This window comes from Equus przewalskii, chromosome 5 (genome assembly GCF_037783145.1).
Source record: "Equus przewalskii isolate Varuska chromosome 5, EquPr2, whole genome shotgun sequence".
Classification (NCBI taxonomy): Eukaryota; Metazoa; Chordata; class Mammalia; order Perissodactyla; family Equidae; genus Equus; species Equus przewalskii.
This window is the reverse complement of record NC_091835.1, coordinates 32,303,929-32,324,860: the sequence shown is the minus strand read 5'-3', so window position 1 is coordinate 32,324,860 and position 20,932 is coordinate 32,303,929. Positions and strand designations below refer to the sequence as shown.

General features: G+C 58.6%; 1 protein-coding gene across 7 annotated transcripts in view; it reads left to right on the top strand.

Moving 5' to 3' along the window:
• TSPAN11 (tetraspanin 11) overlaps window positions 1-20,932 on the top strand; it is a 67,060-nt gene that overhangs the window by 34,662 nt on the left and 11,466 nt on the right. For all 7 annotated transcript variants that reach the window (XR_011540266.1, XR_011540267.1, XM_070620521.1 and 4 more), the window contains exons 3-7: window positions 2,753-2,944; window positions 16,392-16,466; window positions 17,359-17,463; window positions 20,331-20,489; window positions 20,832-20,918. Coding sequence is in view for 5 of the 7 variants with exons in the window: in XM_070620521.1 (XP_070476622.1) it covers window positions 2,753-2,944; window positions 16,392-16,466; window positions 17,359-17,463; window positions 20,331-20,489; window positions 20,832-20,918 (618 nt within the window). In the remaining 2 variants the exon portion in view is untranslated. The remainder of the gene's footprint in view (window positions 1-2,752; window positions 2,945-16,391; window positions 16,467-17,358; window positions 17,464-20,330; window positions 20,490-20,831; window positions 20,919-20,932) is intronic.

Genomic DNA, 20,932 nt, shown 5'->3' with positions numbered 1-20,932 from the left:
TACCTGGGAACTTTATAAAATATTCACGCCTGGGCCCCACTCCCAGAGGTCTGGTCAGCCTGGGCGTGTCCGGCCTTTGCAGAGCTCCCAGGTGGCCGTGCAGCCGGGCCAGCAACACTGCCTTAGAGGCACATGGAGGAGGTGGGGTGGAGCTCAGACCGTCCACACCAGGGCTCATTACAAGGTCGGGCTTTCAGCCCCGAACCTGAATGCGGTATTTTATGTGGATGGCCATGTCTCTGGGCAAAACGTCCAAAGCTTTTTATCAGATTCTCAGTGGGTTCCATGTCCCCTAACAGATGAATTGTCCCCAGTCCACTTCAAACGCGTCCCTTTAGAGGTCCCAGATCCTGCGCTCAGCCTGGACACTGGGTTGGGAGCGGGCTGACAGACCTGATGGATAATGATGATGGGCATGCTCCCCTAAAGAGACTACACTCATGAAAAGCCAAGTTTCTCAGCTTTTGGCTGGAGTTAGATCAACTCAGTGTGGTCACACTGACTGTTTCATGTTGCTCAGAATCTCTTCCTGGCTCTATCATGTGCCTTTGATTAATAAAAATTGAGACATGAATTATTAATTAATGCTCTGTTTTTGGTAGGCAGAAGCCCTCCAAACATAAGATCCGTGGGAAAAAGTCATCAAACGGGTGTGTAGTGGTTAGAGGTGGGTAACCACTGGTCCTATTACAACCTCCTTATTTGAGAGATGAAGAAACAGGCCCAGAGAGGTAAGGGACTATCTTTGGGTCACACAGCTAGTTTAGCAAAGTTGAGACGCTCACTCAAGCCTTCCAGGTATGCTGTAAGGACAGAAAGAACACGTGCAGGATATTTTGCTGGAAACCCTCACTTCACACAATTCCATTGGCCCAGACTCAGGAAATTCTGCACTGTTCATGGAGCTTGTGTGGGCCAGAGATAGCCTACGCACACACAGAGTTTAAAACCCTATTGTAGTCCAGGATTTCATAGCATCTGAGATGCTGTCAATTGTAAGATACGCCATTGTTTTCTGTACCACTAAGAAAAAGTGCTGCCAAGTGTAATTGCAAGATGCCATTAATCATAGGATGCATCTCAGTTTTAGAGATGTTATAATGTGAGAGAAAAGGCGCACCACGGGATTGAGGAAATGTGGCACGTTAGCCTCTCCCGTTCCTTTAGGAGCGGCACAGCTGTGCGACATTCCTCCACTGGCTCTCTTACCTGCTGGGTGTACTAAGTGGGATAAATGGCACTTCAAAGAAAACAGACACATTTAAAAGGCAGCAGTGAGTAGCGGAGCGGGTCCAGCCCGATCTGTGGGTCCAAGGACAAAGTCCTGGGTTGGCCCCAGAAGACCTGGTTTGAACCTCAGTTCTGAAATTTCAGTGGTGTCGTCTTGTTCTTATTCCCTCCAAGCCCCATTTCCTCATCTACAAAACAGAGCCAACACATACCCTGCCGCCCTGCCCCATCTCACAGAACTGTTGCAGCTCAGAGGAGAAATTGGTAAAAGACGTGCAAGTTAGTGATGTCAGTGACTAGCGCATATTAATGGCTAAAAGCCACCTCCATTTGCTCCCTGTGACTGCTCAGAGCAGAGCACTGGGAGACGACAGCGTGGCTTATGCAAAGAGCCATTCTGGGGCAGATGGAGACACCTCATAGGGGCAAGTGTGCATGGACAGCACCCAGGGGGGCTTCTCTAACTTTAGCCACACCAGGACCCCTTAAGGGAGCCTCTCCCACCTGTCTGAGGAAGAGAGCTCGTCCTTAAGTGGAGCAGGGAGACTAGGGCGGGACAGAAATCTGCGTGCCCAGGAGCAGGGGGCAGAGATGGTTAGAGGTCCCAGGGGCCCTGCCCCTCCAGACGGTGGCCAGACACCCCTAATACTCCTCATCTGGCACCTTGAGGACACACACATGTGCACGTGTGCACACCCACACACACACACAACCCTGCTTCTGCTGAGCATAAGAGTCACAGAAAGAGTTATTCAGCCTCATTGCAGAAAGAGCCAGGCAAGTGAGCCCCCCAGCTATTTTTCCCAGGTCCCGTTTCTCAGGAGGCGTCCCCTTGGCCTGCCAATCCACGGGGTCTTGTCCCTGCCCGCTTCTCAGTCCCAAAAGGGAATCTGACAGTCAGCAGAGAACTCTCCTCTCCCCCTCCATCCTCCTGTGGTCTCAGAGCCACTCCAGCCTGGGGAGCAAGCGTCCTTTCAGCCTTGGAGGCAGGGACCAAGCTGGCGGACCCTGGGCTCTGGGCTCTCGTGCTGGCCCTGCCCCGGCCCCTAACTGCCGCTGACTAGACGCAGGCCTTGGGCCCTTCCTCTGTGGCCTCGGTTTCTGGTTTCTTCATCTGTAGAACAGAGAGGAGAAGCGTAGTCAGCCGGTGGTGCTTCCCCGGTGGGCACATATGGGGATGAAACGGGGCGGCTTGAGAAAGTGCGAGGGGTGGGGATCCAGAGGCGAAGGGACTCAGACAGGCTGGCTGTCCCACAGCTGCTGTTGTCACCCTGCCTCACAGTGGGGATGCAACAGGCATCGTGGCAAGAAGCACAGAATCGGGAGTCAGGCCTGGATGCAGAGTCTGTCGCTGCAGCTCGCGTGGGCGCGTGGCCGTGGACAAGTCTGACCTCTCATAATCTCTATTTCCTCATGTAGAAGCTGGGGCGAGGGAACCATCCCCGCGGGCCCTCTGCAGGCTGAACGCGAGGCCCCAGGGAAGGGCCCCACGGCCTCCTCTGACCAGGTGTATCTCCCGCAGGTCGGCGGGGCTGCCGTCCTGGCGCTGGGCGTCTGGACCCTGGTGGAGAAGAGTGGCTACCTCAGTGTCCTGGCCTCCAGCACCTTTGCCGCTTCCACCTACATCCTCATCTTCGCGGGCGCTCTCATCATGGTGACCGGCTTCCTGGGCTTCAGTGCCATCATCCAGGAGGACAGGAGCTGCCTCTCCACTGTGAGTGCCCGCCTGCCCAGCTCCGCCCGGTGCTGTGGCTGGAGGGAGGGAAACCTGCCTGGGGGCCTCAGAGAGCCAAGCCAGAGCCCCTCCCCACCACCCTGTCCCCCCAATCAGGCTCCTGTACTGAGAACCGCCACCAAGTGATAGTGGCCCCGGCCCTGGCGTCTGAGGCCCGGGAAAGCTGGAGGGGCGGCTGCCCTGGGCCTGCCGTTTGCCAGCGTCTCCAGGTTCATAGGACCTAAGCCAGGGTGCGGCCTCAGTCGTGGTGGCAGCAGCTGCTCCTCCTTCCCTCCTCCTTCCATACCCCCTAACCTTCCACTTCCCCCTCTTCCTCCTCCTCCCAGATTTCATCGTGGTGATTTTCAAAGATACGCAAAAGTGAAAAGAATGTTCTACCGTAGCTCCATGTCCCATCACCCAGACTCGACAACTGTCATGTCGGAGCCAGTCCTGTTCCGTCTGTACCTCCCCCACTTCCCCCCCGACGTCCCAGACGTCACGTCATCTGTGCATGTCTCAGGGTGTACCTGGAAACTTCAGGATCCCTTTTTAGAAAACATCATGGCACTACCTTTATTCACCTAGAATCAATGAACAGTCATGCCTTAACGTCATGAAATAACCAGGGAGTTTCACAGTTCCCCAGTTGACCCATAAACTGGTTTTTTTTAAAGTTTGTTTGGATCGGAATCCAAATTAGGTCCAAATATTAAAATTGGTTCATTTGTCTCCCTAGTCTCTAAGCTACCTTATCAGTCTCTCCTTTTTCTTATTCTGTTGGAGGACCCGGCCGTCTGTCCTGCAGTTTCTCTGGGTTTCTGATTACAGCCTTGCGATGTTGTTTCACATGTTCTCCTGGTACTTGGATCTAGAAGCTCGATCAGACTCAGGTTTGATTGTGATGCAAGAGTATTTCATGGGTGGTGGTGTGGGCAGCACAGGCTCCCTGACAGCCTCCCCACTGAGAAGCTGGCAGGACTCTCCCTAGCGACTCAGAGCGTCGAGAAAGGAGGCCCAGGCGGGACTGCGGGGGGCCAGAGCTGGGGTCCTGCTCAGGCCTCTCCAGACCAAACCCCCTAACCCCCGGGCACCTGTTGCCAGGGCAGGTGCCCCCCTAGTCTCCTCCTGAGAGCCCAGCCCAGTGTGGGCAGGGGAGGCTCCAAACACTTGACTTAGCAAGGAAAACCAGGGCTGGAACTGGTCTGAGTCTCATCAGGAAATCAGATTGAGCTGAAAGGAACCGGGCAGCGGGAAGAAGCCTTGAAGGGCTGTGCTCTCCCTGCCCTGCTTCCCATCCCCCCGCTGACGGGAAAGCCTTGGCCCTTGCACATCCGACCAAGGGAGCAGGGGGCAGTGGAGGGGCCCCTGCAGCCTCTCTCACCAGTAGTGACCTAGTTTTTAGCTCTGGATTCAAAGTACCTGTGTACAAGCTCACCAGGATCACTCTCCCCTGCCTGGAAGAATTCCCAGATTCTTCTCTGAGGAATAGCCCAGAGCCAGGGTGCAAGCCGTGAGGATGGTGGCGCATCTGCAGGTGAAGTCCCACGGGGACCAGCCACCTGAGCGTCGGCTTTAATGTGAGCTGTCTTGCCAGGAGTGGGACAGGTGTGCCCTGAGCCAGCCCCCTCCCTGCCAGCTGTCCCTCACGGGGCCTAGCATGAGTCCCTGCAAGCCTGTCAGACATCCTCGGTCTGATCGATGTTAGCTAGGTGAAGACATGGGGGTAACTGAGTGCCCATGCCTGTGCTGCGGCTGGGGGAGAGGCTCCAGCCCTTATGGGGCCTGAGGATTACAGGAACCAGTGCTGCTGGGCCCTGAGAGAGAGCCCGTCCCCTGCGTTATCAGTGGCCCCACGGTTGTCCTGCTCAGCCCCGGACCCTTGGGAAGTGGGGCCTCCGGCTTAGCCTCGGGTTTCAGGCCGAGCCCTCTGGCCCACAGAGGCAGGCTTCTGAGCCACGTGCGCACCTGCCCCTTCCTTCCACCAGGTGATCTTGTTACAGGAGGACAAGACTCGCCACTACAGCCCAAGAAGGAAGGCGAGGCCCTCATCCGGCAACCTTCTTTCTGGCTCAGGACCATCTCAGTTGGTTCTAAAGGAGCCCCTAAGACCAGTGGTCCCTGCAGCACTGGTAAACAGCCCCTGCTTCCCACCCAGGATGCAGTGATAACGCAAATGGGCACTGCTCATTGAGCCACCTCTCTCTCTCCTTGCGGTAGCAACCCTGCCAAGTCACAGTAGTCATGAACTCTGGCTGCCCAGTGCTGTTCCAGACACTGTGTGTTAGCTCCTTTAACCCTCGCCCTGGCCCTGGAGGTGCTGACTCTTATCCTGTGCATTTCACAAGTGAGGAAGCAGGGGGACAGAGAAGTTAAGCAGTTTGCCCAAGGTCACATTGCTAGTGAGTGGCCCGCAGTCTGGCTCCCAGGCTCATGCTCCAACCCACACACTATATTGCCTCCAAAGGCACTATTCAGCCCACCACACAGGTGAGCAGGCTGGCCTGGAGATGTGGAGCCAGCGAGTACTGGCGCCGGATTGTGAATTCCAGTGTGTTGGAATCACCTCCAGCAATCCGTGTGCCCTGGGGAGGCCAAGCGTGATGAAAGCAGAGGGACACGCTCTTCTCCTTGTCTGTGGACAGTGCAGACCAGCTGCTCCCAGGGATCTGGGTGGGTACAAACAGGGCTCTTTGCAGGGCCTAGCCAGAAGCCTAGGGCGGGAGACCAGGGCGATTGGGGTTGGACCCTGGAAGCTGCTTGCTTTCATAGTGTGGAAAGAGCAGGGCGCATGGTCAGAGATGTCCAGTTTGGACTGGAACTTGAGAGTCATCAACTCCAACACTCCATCCAAAGGTTCCAAGCTGAAGGACACTGGGTGGGTGAGAGTGTGGGTCACCCAGGCATTGATGGGGATACTCAGTGTTATCGGCTTTTTTGGAGAACAGACTAATTATAAGAGCTCTTCCTCTTGGCAGTCTCAAAGACCAGAAGGAAAGCCTGAGGTTCAGTAAGTGACAATGCTCTGCTCTCCAGCCACTGACCACAGCCTCCCCTTCTGCACTCCCTCCCTCCACGATCCATTTGGAAGACCTGTCCCACGATGCAGGCGGAGCCATTAAGAACACGGATGTCTCCAGCCTCTGCAGTCATAGCCTGATCATCATTTGGTCGGAGGCCTGCCCAGGGGACCAAGTCCTGTGCCCGGGGCTGTGCAGGGAAGATGTGGAGACTTATGGAAGGCCAGGGCCTCGAGCCTACAGGCCTGGTGCACACCTCCAGCCCCACCATTCTGGGCTTCAGAGGGTCAACAGTGAGGGCACCTGCTCATCCTCTGAGGCCTTGAGGCAGAGCTGGGGACATAGGGGCTGCTGGACAGGCTGGTGCGAGATGCCTTCCTTCTCAGCTCCACTTTACCCCCCACCTGCGTTCCCTTCCACACAGAACTGATGGTCTCTCTGGTGCAACATCACTAACCAGATGCATTAGAAGGCAGCAGCTGGAACTGAGGTCAGGAAAACGTGCTTGCGCACACGCGCACGCACACAGACACACACACACAGCCCCCAGTCCAGGAGTGAAGACAGGCGTCTCCCCCCAGGAGGCTAACAAGCAGCAAACCTCAAAGCCTGGAATCTTCTTCCTCTGCTGCCCCCTGGCCCCTCTGAAAGAACCAAAAGCTGACCCGCCCGGGACAGCGCACAAGGTGAAGCAGGGGATCCTGAGCAATTCGCGTCCTGGCCCGTCAGCCCGGAACTGCGGAGCACTCGATCGCTTAAACCGAGCCGGTGGTGGTGGGCCTTCCCTGGACTCACACACGCAGGAGTTGTAGACCCAGGCTCCCCTTTAGAGGCAGGGGTGTGGTTAAGGCAGTTGGAGAGTGTTCCGTGGTTCCTGGAGGTTCCTTCCTGCCCTCATTTCATCTTTGCCCCTCCACGTCTAACTTCTTTTTAAATCTTTAATCAGCTAAAGGCTGAAGGAAACTCCAAAGGAGAAATGCAGCGAGTCCAGCTCTAGAGAAAGTGCTCCCCAGAGAGGGCAGGGAGACATGGAAGAGCCTGCCTCGGAATGGCATGGTCCAGCTTGGGGCAGGCGGAGGGAGAGGCCCGACAGCAGAAGGTCCCCGAGAGCTCCCCGGAGAGGGCAGGCGGCTCACACAGGCTCGGCATCTGTGCCGGCCCGAGCCTTGCCTCCCAGCACACCTCAGCCCCTCAAAGTCACTTTCCCGGGGAGGAGGTGTTCATCGGGGACAGGAATAGCGTGTTGTTGCTGGTGCTGAAATGGTGATAAGCACAGCATCGGAAGTCTGCAAAGGGGAAAGGGAATGGGGCTTAAATTATTCACACCAGATCTTCTTTTTTAGCAAAGACTGCGTGAGAGAGCCAGATAATTCAGGCCGTCTAAGCCTAAGGCCGATGACCAGGACAGATGCCACCCTGATCAAAAGAAAGGGATATTTTTAGAGTTTTGAATATGGGCTCTGAAAACTTTTATATCTTAAGCCAAATGAAGATTATGATGGATGGTTCAGGCTAAATTGGGCCTTTGTCAGGGGTTCTTTTATATTTAGGGGATGGATTTAAAAAGTGAGAAGTTCTAGAACCAATTTCTGAAAATGAGGGGACCCCAACTTGCGACACTTCCATCAAATACATCCAGACGTGGTTAACCAGGGCAGTAAGGTCTAGAATCAAGGACTGAGGTTGAAAAGCAGGTTGTAAGGTGGCTTGCCCAACTAGCTCTGGGACCTCAGGGAAGTCACTCGGCCACTCCTGGCCACCTTGGTATCCCCATCTTTTTATGGGGTGAAGTGTGAGGAGAATGAGGAAGCATTTTAGGTCTTAGGAAACGAGTCAACACATTATGTAAAGATCATAAAGTGTGGCTATAATTATCATTTACATCACCATCAACATGACCAAGCTCCTTTGAGAAGGAACCTAAATAAATGGAGTTATTCTTAGGGCTCTTGCTCCCAAGCTGGGCCACTTCCTCTGTAGAAGCTGCTGGTGCAGGAGGGCTGGAGGCAGCTGGGTGCCACTGCCCAGAGTTTGACTGTGTCCTCCCGTCGCTCATTTCTCACCCGCACATTACTTTGTCAGTATTCCCCCAGTTGCCCAGCAGGGTGGTCAGAGCCTCATCTGTTGCTGGCACTTTGACCTCTGAGCCAGCTGCCCACATGGTTCAAAGGAATGGGTCCTGCAGTCGGGGCTTTGAGGGCCTACCTCCTCCCCATCACAGCGAGAGAGCCCTTCCTCTGCTGGTAGGTTCGGTGCAGTGGATGTAGGGAATGGGCAAAATGGCTCTTGCCAGGGTCTTCGGGAAGCAGGAGACAAATATCCCCAAGAGCTGGCCTTGAGATGGCTGCACGAGAGACCCATGCAGTCATCCTGTGCTCTGCCTCTCCCAGCTGGGGCCTGCTGATGTCATTCGGAAATGACGGGCTGAAATCGCCTCTGTTCCCACGCCCAGACAACCACACAGCTGCCTGATGGAATGTGGTCCCTCTTCTTCCAAGACCCTGGCACCCTTCTCTTTTGGCCTTACTTCGTTCAGGGGCTGTGAAGAAGGGACTGCCAGGCGCTTAGAGATGAACTCTCCACCCCCTCCTTAGCCATAGAGAGAAAGACACCTGCCTGAGGCCACACAGCCAGGAGCTGGCCAAGCCTGGTCAACACCCAAGGTTTGGTCTGGGGCTTTTCCCTCTGTCCCAGGCAGGCTTTGTTCCCTCCTGCTGGATGCCTCCAGCACAGGGGATGGGCGCTGGCCCCTCTTGCTCCTGGGACTCAGGCCCCATGGTTTGCATTCTAGGTGAGAAATGAAGCACTGAGGTGAGAATTGGGGTCAGTTACCCTGCTGCTGCCTGGTCCACTTGGAAGTGAAGGGTGCTGGCAGTGCAGCAGAAATCAGCTCTGTTAGTGCCTCAGAGAAAGTGTTTTGGCCTCGTTGGAGAAAAGTTCCACTCCGTTGAGTGCGGGTGGCTGATCGCCCACTGGGGGAGCTCTCTGTCTCCCGCCCCCAGCTGGGGCCCGGAGCAGGGCTGACGAGGAGGGTCAGACTGTGTGTGTGTGTTGAGGAGGGCAGGGGAGGGTTGGTAGACAGCATCTGTTTGCATCCCAAATCCAGGAGTTTGGGGGATTATACACTGCCTCTCCGTCGTTTGGCTCCCTGCTTCCTTTGCTGGGCAGATGCCGGCCTTAACCGAGTCCCTGGAGGAGACAAGTTGTGCTGCAGTCCTGCTCCCTAACGAGGCACAGTGAGGGCCCTGGGAGCTGAGCCCCGGAGGGAGGGCAGCTCCGCACGGAGGCGCCGCACCGCGGCATTCTTCCACACGTGGTCCGGAAGCCCGTGTGCACAGGCAGGTGTCTTCCTTCCCAGCGACATCGCACGCCCGGTGATGTTCAAATGGATCTCCCTCCACAAGCACACACCCACCAGGGATGGCCTGGCAGTGGGCTGGCCCTCGAGGAGAGCCACAGCCTGTGAGAAGACAGCCAACAGGGGCCTGGTAACAGGCAGCAGTCAGTTACTTCCCCACGTCCAAATCATTCAGGCAACAGCGTCCCCCCAGTTCCCTGGGGCAGCCATGTCCCTGGGGGAGTCTGCTCCTCATCCCTCCAGCCAGCTGGCCAGGCCCTGCTGTCCACTGTGGGTCCTGCTCTCTCGGCCCATTCAGACAGAACTCGGCAATCCCGGCTTGAAATCCAGTGGACGCCTGTCTTTGGCTTGTAGCTCTGGAACTATGTTCTCTTCCCGTGAGCCCCCACCATGTGACCTTGGGACCCCCATCATTTTGGCTTGCCCTTTGGGCTGCCTCAGCTGCACTCTCTTGATGTGTCGCTTGGCCTCCTGCCACCCAGTGTGCTCCCTCCCCTGCCCTCTTCCAGCTTCCCCTCAGCCAGCAACCAGCTTTCCTCAGCCCAGCCCTGGGCCTCTTCTCTGCTCCCAGCCCCTTGGGCCAGAACTGATGCTAGCACCAGACATCAGCCAGAGCGCCTCCGCGTCCTCCTGTAGAGCCCCCCAGGTGGAGTGGCTGAGTCCCAGCATCTGGCGCGGCTGTGGCTGGAACCCCCAGCTGGGAGCCTGGGCTGGGGCCAGGAGGGGTGGAGGTCACCTTCATCCTCCCAACAGTGACATCTTACAGGAATGGCTTGAGGCTCCCGAATCCACATCCTCTCTCCTGCATCTGCCCTCTGAGCCCTGGCTGCCTCCAGCTGGTGGTTGATTGCCAGAAAATAATGCACCCTGAGGTCATGGCCGCTGAAACAGCTGGCTGCATGTTTTCCTGCTTGGCCTGGGTTGTTCTGAGCTCTCTGACCCTCCCACGGCCGGCCTGCCTGCCCTGCCATCCTCTCACCTGCAGCCAGCTGGGAGCTGGGCTGGCCTCTTCTCCCTGTGACTCACCCCTGACAGCATCCCGCTTCCCCTTCTCTTTTCCTGTTGCCACGCTGCTCTGAGAGAAGGCCGGGCCCTCTGCCCATCCCTACCTGCGCGGACACCGAGCCTCCATTTCCAGCCTGATTTCCATCTCTAGCTGTGCAGAATGGCAGAGGTCCAGAGGAGGAAAGCTTCAGCGAAGCTCCCTTCTTTGTGGCAGAATCAGTTCAATGGAGAAATTCTGAAAGTCCATTTGTTCTTAAAAAGTTCTTAAAACTTCCCTCCAGGAAGGCACCAGCTGGTGCCACGCTGCCCTGGCTCGTGTGCTCCGGTGAGTCTGCCCCAGAAGCTATATCTGGGGCCCAACTTGCCCCCGTGCGCTGGGAGTCCATCTGAAGACTCAGTTTCTAATTAATCCCCGCAGGGTCACAGTGAGAAATACTTCTGCAGACTGCCTGCAGAGCCTCTCATTAAAGAAAGTATTGGTTTGGTTCAGAGAGTGCTGTGCTGTTTCAGCTTCGTTTTGGATCTATAGTTTTAGAAAATAGCCAGCTTTGCTTCTAGTTCAAACTGTTCCATTAAAAAATTAAAGAAAAAAAATTTGGTAGATGGGTTGGAGGGAGACGAATGTTTGAGTCCTGTGCTTGCCACGCTGCTCACTCCTCTGTCCTGGCTCCCGTTTGGCGTGTTTGGAAGTGGCACGGTTCTTACCGAGGGCTCAGGCGGCAGAGGCTACAGGAGCCTTCTTTGAAATTCCCATCAGTGGTTTCTGTCAGACCAAGACTCAGGTGGTGGCTTCTGGAAAGACTGGGGGCAGCCTGAGGGCAGGGGCAGACCAGTCACGAAGGCCAGGGTGGGGCTGGGGGCCGGGGAGGAGTTGGGTTGGGGTGGGTTCCGTTCACACCAAGGTGCACAGGCACTGTGAGGACGGAACAAGACCCAGGTCAGAGCAGGAGGGCGAACGAGGATCCAAATGTGTAGAGACGGGGAGCGGGCCAAGCAGGAGACCCCAGAGTCAGGCAGAGGCTCAGAAGCAAGGGTGACAGCAGAGTGGTCCCAGCTCGGGACTCCTGGCCCCTGGGAGGGCTCTGTGGAGGCCTTGCCCGAGCTGAGAAGTGATGGCCAGCAGCTGGGCAACACGGCCCAGGCAGGGGCACGTAGGGAGCAGAGGCCCAGGCCCGAGGCTCCTGTGGGCGGGGCACTGTGTGCACACACGCAGGGGGCGGTGCACAGCTTGTGCTGACAATTCCTAGACTCTGAGACAAGATGAGGCTGAGTGAGCACAGCCGAGGGAGCGGGCAGACAGGCGTTGGAGCCGAGGCTGTGACCCAGCACGGGTGTGGAGGGGCAGGGCGAGCGGGCTGAAGAGCTGCTGTACCACGCCTAGCCGGGCCCCTGACCCCTGCCCCAGGAGGGCAGCTTGCCCAGAGAGGCCTCCTGGAGCACGCCCGGCCTGCCTGCTGCCGCTGGGGGCCGGGGACTGAGTGGGGGCTGATGAGGGATCCCTGGGGGCCCAGAGAGGGGTTCCCTGGCTTTCCCTCTTGTCTCTTCGTCAGCACCCTCTCCTTCCTCCCTGACACCCATCTCCACCTAACCTGCTGAGTCCACCCTGAGTGAGTTCAGCAAGCCCACCCATCCGCCGTCGGCTGCTCAGGGACGATAGCACACGGTGGGGACCGCACGGGGCTCTGCAGCCCGAATCCATTGGGTCAGTTCCGGGCTCAACCATGTTCCTGCTGTGGGGCGTCTGACGAGCTGCTCGGCCTCTTTGCCCACGTGTAGTCGTGGATGCTGGGAGGCTGGCCCTCGAGCTCACACGGCAGAGATGAGTGATGCTGTGCTCAGCTCCTAGGGGGCTGGGGGTGGACATAGGATGCTGTCACGAGAGGCTGGCACCTGGAGAGCTGGTGACCATCGGCCCTTCTCATCCCCAAGTGCCGCACTGTGCGCCGGGGCCTCAGGCAGGCAGGCAGGCACTGACTCTGCCAAAGAAGGCAAATGTGGCATTTTTTCGATGGAAGGGCCACTTTCCACTGCTCCTACTCTAAAAGAACTGCATTTGCTCTGCTCTTGAGAAGCCAGGGCAGCATGCTGGAGTTAGGGGATGGCCTCCTAAGCCACAGGAATGGATTCCGAGGGCCCTCAATGGGACGGCGCGCTCTGTGGTAGAGCGTGTCTCCCGCCCCCATGGTTAGCTGGGAGAGGCAGACAGCATGGGGGCCAGTAAACACCCACTTAAGTTGAAATATGACTCCTCAAATTACACAGTTTCTGTGAGTTTTTTACTGACTTCTGTTTAATAATTCAAAACAAACACCAAATCCAATTTAAAAGAAGGCAAGATGTAGCTCCAGAAGCTTCTTCAGTCTTCCTAGAGTCAACCTATTGGAACCGGGAAGGCTCCTGGCGGCCTGACGGAGCTGGTGCTGGAGGTCAGCTGGCACGGGAATTCTGGGTGGGAACACAGAGGGCACAGGGGGAGGCTGGAGCCCCGGCCTGTGTGGAGGGAGCTGGAGGCAGGAGCGAAGGAAGGCTGCGCACACCTGCACAGCCAGTGAGCACCGGGGGAGTGCGAGACGGTGGGTGGACCGAGGGCATCGAAAGAGGCTTGGTAGGGTGAAGGCAGAGAGGCCGAGGTGAGGCATTTTCAGAGCTCATGGCCTCTCGTGGCAAAACCCCGCCAGCCTGGCCCCATTGCCTAGGCTCCAGAGGCAGGGCACCAGGACCCTCAGTGACAGAGGATCCCAGTGAGCATGACCTGCCTCCCAGGGACTGTCGCACAGTAGCGTGACTCAGGGCCACCCTCGCCCAGGTGAGTCACACACCTGCAGCCCTCCCGCTGCCGAAGCTGCTGCCTGGAGCCAGCACCCGTGCCCACTGAGCACCCAACCGATCTGCTCCCTGGCACCCCACCCTCGGTGCCCCAGAGCCCCGGCTTGGCCCTGCTTCCATCCCAGGGTGTCTTTACAGCTGGAGTTCCTCAGGCAAGGGGCGTCTCCACGTGCACCATGGCCTCTGGGGGCGCTCCTCCCCTCCTGACAACTCCGCTGGTTGGATAGATGCTGGATGCTTCGGAACACCTTTGAGGGGCTGGCATGTACTAGTTTCGCCTGCCGTTAAACCTGGGATGTGGTCCAGTCACTCTCCCTTCCCATCATTCCTCCTCCCCAGCCCAGCTTTAACTGCACTGTGGCAGTGACTTCCCGGGGGAGCAGCACGACACTGCCACGTCTTCAGGACTGCCATCCATCTGTGCGTGACTCGCAGCTGACAGCGGCAATATATCGAGAAGCCACTCCCTCCCCCACAGAAGAAAGATGGCAAAATGCCACCCTCCTGGCTGGCAGTGGCCTACATCTTCCCATTCAGTGACAGGCACTCGTCACCTCTTCCTCCCGTGCCACGGAGGGCACATGGGGCACCCAGGAAGCCTGGGAGGGACCGGTGGTCACTGCATGCCGGGTCCTGTGGCAGGAGGAGAGCTGGCCTCAGAGCACCGCAGCAGGACAGTGGAGTGGAGGGCGATGTGGAGCCTGCAGGAAGGGCAGCTATGTCAGAGAGGAGCTGCCGGCCAGGCACGGCCCCAGGGCCCTGCGGTGTGTGCATTAGGGAGGGACACCCTCCCGCATGGAGGTCAGTGTCAGTGCAGCGGTGCTCCATCTGATGGCTGGGCAGCTCCCAGGAGGGCAGCCACCTGGCCCGGGCAGCTGAGCCTGCCGCTAGCCGATGAGTCCGGCTCACCTCGTGCTGCCACCCGTGAGCTCTGGGAGCAGGAGGCAGGCAGATCAGATCGCTATGAGGCATGATTCTCCTCCCCTTGGGTCCTCTCAACCACAGGGGTAGGCGGGGCAGGCCATGTTCCATTATCCCCAGGCACTGGCTCAGTCCCACAGGCATGGCCGATGCTGGGTGTGTTGTCCATTGTGGATGGGGAAGGCTGAAATCCAGCTCACCCAACTCGCTAAGCCACATTTTTCTCACGGGAGCACATTTTTCTAATTCACACCAAGGTGCCAGTGGCTTTCCATCTCGAACCAGGAAGCGTCGGCGCCTGGCCTCAAACCCAAGTCAACCGACATTCTGCCAGCGTTCTTCAGGTCCGAGGGCCAGCCACAGACCTCTCCTCAGCCTCCGGCCTCGGCTTACATACCATTCAGTACCTTCCATAGACCCAGGCACATGGGGCCTTGCCTGGGGCCCCACGCGGCCCACCTTCATTCAAACCCCTCCCCATGGCATGATGGGTCCCTAGGGCCCAGCGATCTTCTGGAACCTGCAACTCCCTTCCCTGCTTTAGACCTCATCCCTGGGGCCCAGGAGCTGGGAACGCCCTGCCCTGTGCAGGCAGCCCAGGCCCCCATCCAGAGCCTGCACAGCTGTCCTGGGGCTGGTGTGTGCCCCACACTCCACCACATCCAACTCTTCACATCTGGGGGCGGCTGGTGGGCATGGGGGATGGACAGAGCTTGGCCCTGCAGGCCCGAGGCCTCTCCCAGTGCAGCACCGGGCAGGGGCAAGAAGGGAAGATGAGGAACAGCACCTTCTGTCCTCTTGCCTCAGGCCCCACAGGGATAGGGGCAGGCCTGGAAGCTTCCCTGCCCCGGGGGTGGGCGGCTCCGATGCTAGGAGACCATGGGCTCAGTAAATGTCTGGGGAGACCGGAAGTGAGCTATTCACTTAACTTGAGAGGAAGCTTGGCTCCTGCGTGGAAAGCCCTTTCTCCATGATAAGAGCTGCCCTCTTCCCCTGTTTCTTAAGCCCTGCCCATCCCAGGCCCCTGCTGGGCTCTGGGAGGTGGTCAGGCATGGCCTACAGGCCCAGGGATCAGCATTGCCTCCGAACTGGCCAACAGCCCCCTGGCCTCCCCACCCCCACCCCCGTCAGCCCTGGTCAGCCCCTGCCAGCTGTCTCCCTCCTGCTCACGTTGCTGGCCCTGGAGTCTCTGATTTCACCCAGAGGCTGGGCCTTGCCTAGAATCCAGAGACCCAGTGACCACAGCTGCCGCCCTGGTGTGGCCAGGCAGGCAGTGCTGAGGGGTAAGAAGGCTCACCAGCCGGTGCTCTGAGCGGGGGTGCTGAGCTTCCCCAGCAGGGACCCGGTTTGGGCAACAGCATCCCCTCCTCCTTCCTCCTTCCCCCTCCCCCTTTTCCCTCTTCCCTGCCTGAAGCCTGGAGCCTCTAGCTCCCTGGCCCCTCCCAGCCATGTGGGTCTGACAGACAGGCCTGTCTGACCTGGGGAGGGATGCAGGCTGGTCCCCTCGCAGGTCCCTGCAGAGCCTCCTGACTGTGAACCCCGGGGAGTGGGGAGGGAGGCAGGCCACCCGTCCCTGCAGCAGGGCTGGGAAGTGTGCAGAGTGCGCCTGCAGGGGGCCAGGCAGTGGGGGGATTTAGAAGCCCCTGGGGGCCGTGAGGGGCGGAAGAGGACACACCATCGCCACTCTCTCTGAGCCTTGGTTGCAGCTGCGCAGGCAGATCCTACACTCCAGCCACATCTTCTCTTTCCACTCCCTGAACCCAAACGCCCGTGCTCTCTGCACGCTCCAGTCTTCGCGCGTGCTCTCCCCCTCTCTGGCATGCGCCTCCCTCCTTCACCTGGCAAATGCCCATTCATCCTTAGAGATGCCACACAGGCGTCACCGCCTCTAGGAAGACTTCTCTGACTGCCCTCCCCCACCAGGAGCTTCCCAGAGTTTCTAGAGCTTGCCTGTAGTAGCATTTGTAACACAGCGCTGTAACTACTTACTTCTCTTCCCCACGCCCCGTCACTAACTTTGAGGGCAAGAGCTGTCTAATTCATGGTACCTGGCCTGTAGTAGGTATTGCATCAACATTGAGTGGGTGGGTGGATTAAGGAACCAACAGCAGACCAGTGAGTAAGGGGCTGGTAGGGAACTCCGGGCCAGCAGCCCGGAGAGCGGGTATGCCCAGAACAGCTGGGAAGAGGAGGATGGGGTGGTTGATGGGCGTCCCTGACAGAGACTGCTTTGGGGAAGCATTTGTCATAGGTCCTGAGGGGCCATCTGCCTACCCAGGCCTGAGCCGGGGTGACCATCTCCTCTCCTTGCTCCTAGTATTTCTGCCTGTTGCTGGTGATCTTCCTCGTTGAGCTGGTGGCGGGGGTCCTGGCCCACATGTACTACCAGAGGGTGAGTGGAAGAGTTCTCCTCCTACGTTGCACACCAGAGCAGGGGGCTGCAGCATGGGGCAGGGATGCACAGTGATGGGGAAGCTGAGGCAGCAACACACGGCTGGTCCTGTCTCCTAGGCCCCCACAATCCTTACCACATCCTGGTCCCGCTGTTTGTCCCCGTTCCAGCATTCTCTGCTCCATCTGTTGACGCTGATGTCTTCACCATGGGAGGCTGGGAGTGGGAGCTTCCCATGGGAAGGGGGGTGGTCCCTCTCCCCTTCCAGGAAGAGGTAGAGGTGCATTCGGCTGTCAGACATCGCAGGAGAAAGGCTGGGCCGGGGCCACATGCCAGACTATGATGACAGCCCCAGGCCTCACCTGCCTGCACTGGACAAGGATGGAGCGGCCAGTCAGATCCCCTCCTCCTGGTGCTCTGTGAATCAGGCGTTTGAGGTCGTGGCCAGGTTGATATTCAGCTAGTAGACCTTGAACCCCTGACTGTGGTTGTTTTAAGTGCCTCTACAGCCAGTGGGTGCCCAAGGATAACGACTGTGACTATGTTGAATATCACCTCATAATCAAAATGAAAATCAGCAGATAGTCGAAAGCCCGCTGTGCCTCTCCTCCCCGTGCCTTCCCGCCAGCTGCGAGCTGGCTCCCCCGCAGCCTGTCGCCCTGCCCGTCACCCCTCGGCCCTGCGGCGGGGCCCAGCTCTCGCAGCATCCTCTCTGTGAACTCGTCTCCTGTGCCGTCTCCCGCGATGGTCCCGTCACGCTGTTTGGGAACCTCCGCCATCACTCCATTGGCAGCCCCTTGTGTTGTAGGGTTGGCTTGTGCGGCTTTGGAGAGGCTGGGACCAGGATCGGGTGGGCGGTCTGCTGATGCCACCTCCCTGTCACCCTCCTCAGCTGAGCGATGAGCTGAAGCAACACTTGACTAGGACTTTGTCTGAGAACTACGGGCAGCCCGGAGCGGCGGCGATCACAACGTCGGTGGACCATCTACAGCAGGATGTAAGCCCCTGCCCTGTGGGCTTGAAGGCCACACAGACATGGCATCAAGTCCTGACCCTTCCTGTCTCTGTGACCCTGGGCAAATTACTTACCTTCTCTGAGCTTCATTGGCCACATCTCTAAAATGAAGCCTCATTGGGTGTGTGTGAAGCCCGCAGTGGTGGTCTGGTGGGTAAGATTCGGTGCTCTCACCGCCGAGGCCCGGGTTCCTTTCCCTGTCAGGGACCCACACCACCCGTCAGTCTGTTGATTGTCATACTGTGGTGGCTGCATGTTGCAGTGATGCCGAAAGCGCTGCTACAGGGATTTCAAATACCAGCAGGGTCACCCATGGTGGGCAGGTTTCAGCAGAGCTTCTGGAATAGACAGACTAGGAAGGAGGACCTGCCCACCCACTTCTGAATAACTGGCCATGAAACCCTGTGAACAGCAGCAGAGCATTGTCTGATAGAGCGCTGGAAGGTGAGAGGATGGCAAGAGAAGACCGGCACGTTCCTCTCTGCTGCACGCAGGGGCGCTGGGATCCAGTCAGTGGTGCTAACAGCAGGGTGTGTGAGCATCAGATATGGGCACATATGCAGAAGTCCCCACCCACCGTGAAAAGTGCTCACGGTGGCCACTAGCCACGTGTGGCTACTTAGATTTAAACTAAACACAAAATTCCGTTCCTCAGTCACACTAGCCACATTTCAGCGCCCAATAGCCGCGTGTGGCTAGTGGCCCCCAAATTGGACAGCACCGATGTGGGGCATTTCCATTGCTGCATAAAGTTCTGTTGGACCACATGGCTCCAGGATCCTGATGGTTCCACGTCTGGAAATTTGAGACAGCCCCACCTGCCCACTCTGGGCCCCTTCTTCCTGCCACCTCCCTCCCCCTCCCCCTGTGGGCTCTGCTCCATCCTGTATCTACAAACCTCACCCTGGGCCTGCAGCCTTCATCTTAGAGCCAGAACACCAGGCACGTAGAGGGAGTAGAGAGTGGTGGGCTCTGAATTCTAGGGGCATCTTAGTGCAGCTGGGGAGGCACCTTCCCCGTCTCCCCAGGACTGGCTCAGCTCCCAGCCGGCTCTGAACGGAGGGATCTCTTGTCCTCTGATGCAGTGGCTGAGGCGCCCGTGTGCACACACACTCACACCCACATCCTCAGCCCAGCTACACTCCGCTGGCCAGCCCTGGCCAAAGCTGAGTCCTCTCTTGCTGGGCCTCCCACATGAGGAGCTGTGCCCTCGGGGCCTTACTCAGGAAGCCCGAGATACAACAGGTCACTGCACTCAGTGCTAGGCTGGGGTCCCTCTGAGCGGAGAGCAGGGCTGGGGAGGCTGGACTCCCCAGGACTGGAAGGGCCAAGGAGGAGGCCTGGGCAGAGAAGATGGGAAAGGCAGGCCAGGAACAGGGAACAGCATGAGGAAGGGCACAGCTGGGAGCGAGCGCTGGGCTACTGCCAAGGCCTCCATGGGCACCAGACCACGTGGACACAGGCCCTCACATGTGCTAGGAACCGTGAGAACTGTGGGGCCTGAGGGACCTTGGGCCCAGGCCCGTGTCTTAGGCAGGAGGAAACCGTGCCCCAGCAAGGCAGTGGCTTCAAGCCAGGCCAGCATCTGGGCTCTGGGCCACACCCCACATGTGTGAAGGACCCGGTGTGCCCGTGTCCACACAGCCATGATAACGGTCCTGGGTGTCTCTTACTAACCACTTCCTCGGTGCAGGGCTCTCTTCTAAGTGCTCTAGCAACTCTCCTCTTACAGTCCTCACCACACCCAACGTGGAGGGACTTTGTTGTCCCCACTTCACAGGTGACGGAACTGAAGCTGAGAGAGGCTATATTGCCTGTCCAGGTGACACACACGTGCACAGACACAGACGCACAGTCCCGCGTGACTCCTAGCACAGCTGTGCTGTTCCCAGCTCTATCTGCTGTTCCGTTCTGCCTGACCCCATGGGGCTGCCCCTCTCCCTTGTGGGACTTTTCCTGGCCTGTGAGCAGAGCCATCGGCCCCTTCCTGTTTGGTGCCTCACACGCCCCCGTCATTTCTGCTCCTAGATGACAGGGAATGAGAGGCTCTGGGAGGGCGGGAGCCCGGGGTCCAGCTTCACTCCTGGCGGGCCGGCACAGGTATTGACAAACGCCATTAACTTCCCTGCGTGCACCCCGCCCTGGAGACAGCCTCATGGTGGCCTGGGCTGCGGCCACGTAGGGACTTTGCATCTCAGTCCTCCAACTCAGACGGCAAGAAAGAACCAATTTCCTGTTGTCCTGTCCTTGGATCGCCTTAGACAGGGGCTGGCGCGTCCCTGCCCTGGAGGGGCACCCAAGATGCAGTCACCCCGGCCCCTCTGGCCAGTACGGATCTGCCTGCCCGTGGCCGCTGGGACACCCTCTGTGTCCCTGCAGGTCTGGGCTCTGAGGCTGCAAGGCCTGCCTGGAGGCCCAGAACCTTTGGCCGGGCTGGGTCCCTGGCCCTAGGGCCCTGGCTGCCCAGGAAACCGCCCCCTTGTGGTTTGGGCCCTGCCCTGGGCTCGGCTACCCAGTAGCACACAGCCCCTCTCTCACCCTCTCTCTCTCGGGACCCGCCTGTGTCTGTCTCCCAGCCCTTCTCGTGACAGACCCCCCTGTCCCCAGGATGCCAGCATAACCTCCCTGAAGGACTGGGGTGCGTAGAAAAGGGAGGGAACAGATGTCCTGCCAGCAGCTTCCACCCTCGTCCGGAGAAAAAGGGCCCCAAGGAGACGAGCTCGCTGCTAGGGACAGGGAGGCCGAAAGGGATGAGGCTAATAGAACACTGCCTCCTGCAGCCCCGTGCCCGAGGGGCTGCAGGAGCCCGCTGCATGCTCGTCACCTCCCTCCTCTGCCTCTCCCTACAGTTCAAGTGCTGCGGAAGCAACAGCTCTGCCGACTGGCAGCACAGCGCCTACATCCTGTCGCCAGAGGCCGAGGGCCGCCAGGTGCCCGACAGCTGCTGCAAGACGGTGGTGGTACGCTGCGGGCAGCGGGCCCACCCCTCCAACATCTACAAGGTGGAGGTGAGTGCCCAAGCTCCAGCTGGGGCATGCAGAGGGCCCAGCCGGCCACCAGGAGCCCTGGAAAGGCAGGCTCAGGCAGTGGGCAGGGGTGCAGGACACATTTATTCATTGGCTGTGAGATACCACGGGGGCCTTCAGAGGTCTCCACAAAGCTTTGGGATAAGCAGCTGCTGCTGGGAGATTCTAGGACATCGTGGCCTTCCCCCGGGTCACCCAGGAAGCCAAGCCCTCTAAGTCTCTGGCCTTCCCTCAGCTGGCTGGATGCAGCCCACAGGCACCCTTCCCTCCCCATCCTCGCCTGCCTCCAGGCCAAGGGGTATGTGACCTGCCGTTACCTTACAGGGAGGCTGTCTCACCAAGCTGGAGCAGTTCCTGGCCGACCACCTGCTGCTCATGGGGGCAGTGGGCATCGGGGTGGCCTGCCTGCAGGTGAGTTGGGGTGG